General features: G+C 32.1%; 1 protein-coding gene across 1 annotated transcript; it reads right to left on the bottom strand.

Moving 5' to 3' along the window:
* Positions 1 to 1,325: 1,325 nt before the first annotated feature.
* On the bottom strand, positions 1,326 to 5,602 carry LOC107480868 (probable methyltransferase PMT11). The gene is made up of 9 exons (XM_052259182.1): positions 4,738 to 5,602; positions 4,372 to 4,521; positions 4,003 to 4,273; positions 3,697 to 3,807; positions 3,404 to 3,563; positions 2,673 to 2,930; positions 2,434 to 2,556; positions 2,194 to 2,271; positions 1,326 to 1,960 (listed from the first exon to the last, which is right to left on the bottom strand). Exons 1-9 carry the CDS (start codon positions 5,341 to 5,343, stop codon positions 1,753 to 1,755), a joined length of 1,965 nt encoding a protein of 654 aa, XP_052115142.1. The 5' UTR covers positions 5,344 to 5,602; the 3' UTR covers positions 1,326 to 1,752.
* Between the last annotated feature and the right edge of the window lie 1,320 nt (positions 5,603 to 6,922).

Genomic DNA, 6,922 nt, shown 5'->3' with positions numbered 1-6,922 from the left:
CTTGTTAAACTCACAACTTCTTTTTTATAAAAGTTTAGAATTAATTATTTAAATTATTAATTTAGTATATTTATTTTTTATAATAAGTGTGACAAGATATTTATCTTTGTTTGTGTTATTTTAAGTTTATTAAGAAGTTGATTATCATGTTATTTATAATTTTATGTTAATTTTTTTTTAAGATTTTATTATTTTTAACTTTAATTTAATCTTAGCTTTTTATTTTATTAATATGTATGAAATTTGAAATGATTGAATTTTATACTTACTTAAAAAAAATTTATTTTTCTATGGATAGAATCAAATAGGATAGAGTTTAAAACTTTAGAATACAGACAGAATTAGGATTGAAAAATTCTCAAACTCTATTCTATTCTATTTATTGTCAATCTTAATTATGTGATATCTTTTTATTATTAAATATATTTTAAATATAATTCTTTTTCTATAAGACCAAGTTTATTCTAAAGATCAAACATTTTATGTAAAAAGTTTCTGTCTCAACAAAAAAGGGTTTCTGTAAACATGAAATTGAATGCACATAAAATTGAATGCAATTTATATTGTACTAGCGTGTCAATACTGGATTTTTTATTTTAATAAATAAATAAATTATAATAATTATTGAAATAAATATTTTAAAAAACAATTATCGAAATAAATATTTTTCTGTTATCTCGTTTACATTGTAAAGGAGATAATTTTGTATGTATCAAGATACATGTATATCTCGTTTAAAGTGTAAACAAGATATAGTTTATCTCGTTTACAGTATTTGTAAAAAAAATATTTTTTTTTGAAAATAATAAAAAATATTAATAATATCAAAGAATGGGAGAGTGATGGATGATAAATAAAACAGAAAAAAATAGGAGAGTGGGAGATAATCGTTGGATTATTGATATTATTAATATTTTTTATTATTTTCAGTAAAATATTTTTTTTTTACAAATATTATGACTCCTGATTTATTTTGTGAATCAGATACAATATCAATGTTATCTGATAGAAGTTGATAGTAATAGCAAGTTGTGAGCTATGGTTAAGTTAACTAACCATATTTCTGAGCTGTCACAATATGGAACATAAGTTAACTAGTTGGTGAATTATATGGTAAAGATGTAAGTTTACAGATTTTTCCTTAAGTTTACAGATTTTTCCTTTAATAGGATGAGAGAGAGATGGATAAAGGTAAAATCCATATTTTGAATAATAATAAAATAATAAAAAATATCTATAAAAGGAATTTAAATTCTCTATACCACTTTAATCTGTACACTAGAGACTAGAGTGTCCCTAACTAGTTTGTTAGACTTAGAGCACGATTTCTTCAACCAACAAGAAAATGTATACCTTATTTGGAAACTACTCATAAATCAATGGGAAAATGTATCAAAATCGTACATAGAGGATTTGTTCTATTTGGAATAATCAACAATGAATATATGTGGAATAGCTTTGTAATATACAAATAAATTGGATGTTACATCTAAGTTAGATGATGCACTTGACTTACCCAGCTTTTCGGGATCGCGCATCTCATGCCTAGTATCAACCAAAAAATGCTTCCAACACTCATCACTTTCTGAACTCTTTAAGTAACAAGTGAGTGATACTTGGCACTTAAAATCTTCCTATATTTCTGAAATGACAAACAGGATTTCATGTTGTATGACTTCACTTCCGCTATTTGTAGGATCAAAGCAAAACATGTGTTCCATTTCATGTTTATGCATACCCTCCCATTTTGTTTCAAGCATGTAGTAGGTGCTTGTCACACACCAATACTCTATAACTAGCATGAGGCCCCTCAGATGTATCCCTCAATGTGACTTGCCACCCCATTGCCTTGGCAATGTCTTGAATTTCATCCATGATGGCAATAGAATCGCGGATGTATACCTGTCCTCCCGGTCTTAGTATTCGGTCCATCTCAAGCATAATAGATGACATATTGCATCTGATAAGAGAGAAATCCAACACATAGGAAGGAATAGACATTATCAATACTGGACTTTGCAGTCGAGCAGAGCGATCATAAAATAGTTATTTCCTAAGCTACGATTACGAAAGATGAATATCGGATTGGATATCCAAACCACAATTCTCATTTTTCTCATTATTAACAGAAATAGTGTAACGATTATAAGCCAGGAGGAAAGATACAAGCTTGACAAGAAAAGAAAAAGGTACCTTTTGCGCTCTGCAGAAAGAAGGTTGGCAGCATGCAGAAAATCATAGGTTCTTGGGTAGGTGTCAAATGCTTCACACCTAAATTATAAAAATTGCAGAATATTACAAAACACTAAGATCGCAAAAGTAATTGGGGGAATTGATATAGAGGCTTTTTCAGTACATGGAATTGGGAAACCTCAGTATCACAAGGTGAACATTTGTATTTAATATATCTTAAGTAAGTTTTTTGTTGAATACCAGTCATGCATAACTCCCATCAATCCACGGTCGTAGATAACTGGCAAGGTATTTGTGCTACTAACAGGAACAACATTCATAACCCAGCAGTCAAATTTCCGACTAATCAATGCTGCTGCAAACCTGAGAAAGCACTCAAATATATAGAAAATAAAAATTAGGAACTACCAAATACTAGAGCAATTAGGAATAACTAAATGTCTATTTATAAAAAGAAAATAAAACGATAGAAAAATTACCCTCCAAATCCAGCTCGCATGTCCATAACATTTCTCATTCTCATCTCTTTCCAGCGTAAAGTATCAACATATTGTCCTATTATCTCATTCCAATATTTCGATTCTGCCTTAAAAAGCTCTGCTCTGGATGTGAAGGCATCAAATTTTATGCTTTGAAGCCTATCAGGCGGAGTTTGCAAACGAGCAGGCCATTCTGTAACATTTGTTCCATAGCCATTCTCAGGTAACCGAGAGATGCATGCTTTTAGATTAACATACCTACATAAATTAAGTAATGAAATTACCAATAATGAGTCATTAAGAACCAAAAATGTTATTTGGACAACCATTGAAAGCTGTCTACACCAACCAACTTTTAGTTGGTAATTCATGCAAATAGTTTGCAACTTGCATTTGAAAAGTTGGAAACGGCCAAAAAGTTTGTAATTTCTGGAAAGCAAGAAAAATTAAAGTTGTGAGAAGATGAGTGTGACACACACCATAATTGCTCTAATATCAACAACTTTTAGTTGTCCAAATAACACTGTAACGCTATCTAAACAATCAAAAGTTGTTCTACGTCAACACTTTGAGTGCAATTATGGTGTGGGTCTCATTCACACTCTCAAGTTTGGGGTGTTTTAGCCTACATATTGGCAAATTGCATTTATTTTCTACTCTCTGATTCTATCTCGCAGAGCTCTAACAAACATATAATCATAACGAAGATCAAGATGGCTTCAACACAATACCAAACATTGTCTGGGTCGTCACGTGGGTCACACAGTGGAGGTTTAGTCCCTTCCTCGCGGTTTAGATAGCAGCTATTGTTAGAAGGTTTCTGCCATACTGCAATGTACCCATCTTTTTTCAAAAAATTCCAGCAGAGTCGAGTAGTAAGATCAAGCATCTCTGGAGATAACAAAAACCCAAGTTACACACATGATAGGCACAGACAGCATTCTTAATAATAAAGAAAGACTTAAGCAAATCCTAGTAAGTTATTTACTGTACAACTCTGTTCAATCTAAATGTGTAACTATACCTTCCCATTGTTCTTCTAAAGCTTCCTCATGTTTATAAACTGGCTGGGCAGCCCAGACAAAGTATCCTCCTCCTCTTAGCATCCTATCAACTTCAGCTAGCAATATCCCATCTTCAACACAAAGTAAAATGAAGTGTTAAGGCTCATAACATAAATAAAGGCATTTGCTATCATAAGCAAGAAAACTAGCATATCAACATGCACTCAACTGGTTGATTAGCTGTTATATATGCTCCTGTTCATAATATTTTGCTTCTCATTATTACCAAGAACTATTGCACATTGTAAAAGAGAGGAAAACCATACCATCCCTTGTCCAGTTAATTCTACAGCGTGAACAATGTATCAAGTCAAAAGCTTGACTTGGATATAATAACCGTCTAGTAGCAAATACCGATGCCATTGCTGGCACACCACGCTCAAGAGCAAATTGGATCTGATTCTCATGAACATCTTTGGGAGCTACAGACATGGTGAGGACATTCCGTGACAGTAAATATGCGCCAAAGCTAGCTACACCACAGCCAACATCAAGAACAACCCGTATATGCCGACCAAAAGTAATTTCAGGGATCATCTAACGAAACAGAAAAAATCCTGATGTTCAGCATCGAGTTACCTATACTGTCTAAAAAGAAGAATTGGCGAAACCAAATTATATACACATAGAAAAACCTTAGCAATGTGGTCCAGGTATTCATTTGCCCCATGGATAAATTGCGTACCACCTCCTGGAAATTTGAACTTATCTTTGTCTCTGGAAATCCAGTTTTGGCCACCTTTATCTTCTACAAGACGATTGTGAGGAACATTATTGAACCATACCTACACCAGTCAGAAAGAGAAAGAAAAAACAAAAACCTATCCATGAATCAGTAATAACAATAACAACGTATTTACACAAACTTAATAACACATTTCAAGATATACCATTGAAAATAGAAAAAGAAATCCTTCAATCTTAACTCGACTAAAAACAATAAAGAGAACTTATTTTTAAGCATTCATTTCTTGAGAAATTAAAACAGAATAGCAAGGAACCTCGTCTCGGCTTTGGGGCCATGGAATTGGGGTACGGTACCCTTTGGGTGCAGGAACCAAGCAATTCAAGCCACGACCTTTTTCGGGGCAATAGCGCTGGAACCTCTCTCCTTTCTCAGTGGAAGGAAGCTTCTTAATCGCTTCCTCATTATCCAAACACGGTATATACTCGCTCATGTTCCGCGGGCACAGACCAAACCTCTTGATCACGAATCTCGTAGAAGAACCACCACCACCACCACCGCCGCCGCCGTCGTCCTCCGTAGAGGCAACCTCCGTCTCGTTCACCCACTCATTCCCCACCTCGAAATCCTCCGACATGGTCCCATTCTCGCTCACGATCCCGAATTTCTTGACCTCCGGCTGGGGCGATTCTAGGGCTACTTCCGGCGGTGGTTGGAAATCGTTGATGAGGGCGGAGACGTTGAATTGTTTGTCGAAATTGGGGGATGTGGAAACAAGGCGGTTGGGGTTAGGGTCTGAAAAGAAGACGAGTTGTTGGTAGCCATCGGACCAGTGCATTCCCAAGTAGAAGAATGTGACGGCGATGAAGAGAGAGCCGATGATCTTCAATGCAAGGGAACTTCTCAGCAGATCCAAGCTCATTTTGGATCCACCAATGTTGGGTATGTCTCAAAATTCACCTGTGGCTTTGTGATTGTGGCAGAGCTTATTACAACAGAAGAAGAAGAAGAAGAGTGACTAAGAATTTTTGTTTGTGCCTCGCGGACATTGATAATGACATGAAGCGTGGAGGTCTGTAACATCATCAAAGTAAAACGAGATTTAGATTTACATTACAGCTACTACGTTCTGTTCACGCTTCTCAGATCCGCTTTGTATCACAATATCAGTATCACCATTACCCTCACATTACCAAAAATAATAATAAAATAAAATAAAAAAGAATATTTAATTTTTGTAATTAACTTTTTACTATTGAGTGTTCACCTAATTGTTTCCTAAATCAAATGTAGCCTTCTCTCAACATTTTGCAGGATTCTACTTGCCCTGTGTCATTCAAGTGTCTCATGTTTTGTTGTTAGGTTTCATCTTGACACCCTCGTCACTGATTATTTGGATAAAATGTGCTAAATTTGATTAGTTTGTGTAGATAACTCAAACTAACAAAGAAAAATAGGAACTAGGAAGAAAATAACATAATTCAACATGAGCCAATTTGGTTTAATCCAAACTGGAATTGGCTAGTTTTTTTTTCAGATAGTCTAATGATTCAAATCTCTCTTTAAAATGCTTTTCCTGTGTTTAATTTACTGATTAGATCAGGTGGATTTTAATAACCAAATATTAAAAAGTGCATGATGCATTATTGCTAACAACACACATTGCTGAAAAGTTTCTTGTACTAATGTATCAAACATATAATTTGCACCTCTTTTTATCCATTCAAACTGGAATTTATTCCGTTAAAATATTTAGAATTATATCTTCATTATATTATATATATAAAGAAGAAATTCATATAAAATAAAACTAAAAGTAAGAGAAAAAAAACTTACATATGTGTGTTCTGCCAAGGAACCAACTAAGATATTGTTAATTAGTTGAAAAATAGGTCTATTAATAAAAAATAATAACTTCTCACTATCAATTTTTTAAATTTTAAAACTAAAAATAAAAAAGATTGATTTGAGTTAGTTTATATGGCTTCCTAAATTTTTTCTATGTATAATTTGCATTTTAAAATCTTAAAAAAGATTTTTACCATAAATATATAAATTTTATTTTGAGATATTAAATTAATATATTTTATGTATTTTTTATTAATATTTATTATTAAAAATACAAAGACACAAAATATATGAATTATTTTTTTATTATTTCTATTAATTTTTTATAATCGTATATTTCATCATTATTTTTTTCTTAAACTTTTATATAAGAAAAATAGAATAAATTAAACTTGATAATTTATTCTTTCTTACATTTATTTTATTACTCTTTATAGCGTTACTAAATTCATAATTAAATCTATATTATTTAAAAACTTCCAATTGAATTTTTACATTATTTAAAATTTTAGATTTGAATCTTCTAAAGTTTAAATTTTATTTTAGAGGATAAAGTGTAATTTTTTATCTTTTAAATAATTTTTTTTTTATATTTATTTTTGATACTACTTATAAAATAAATAGTAAGAGATCACACTTTATTATCTAAAGTA

The sequence above is a fragment of the Arachis duranensis genome, chromosome 3, assembly GCF_000817695.3.
Source record: "Arachis duranensis cultivar V14167 chromosome 3, aradu.V14167.gnm2.J7QH, whole genome shotgun sequence".
Classification (NCBI taxonomy): Eukaryota; Viridiplantae; Streptophyta; class Magnoliopsida; order Fabales; family Fabaceae; genus Arachis; species Arachis duranensis.
This window is presented reverse-complemented; position numbering and strand designations above follow the sequence as displayed.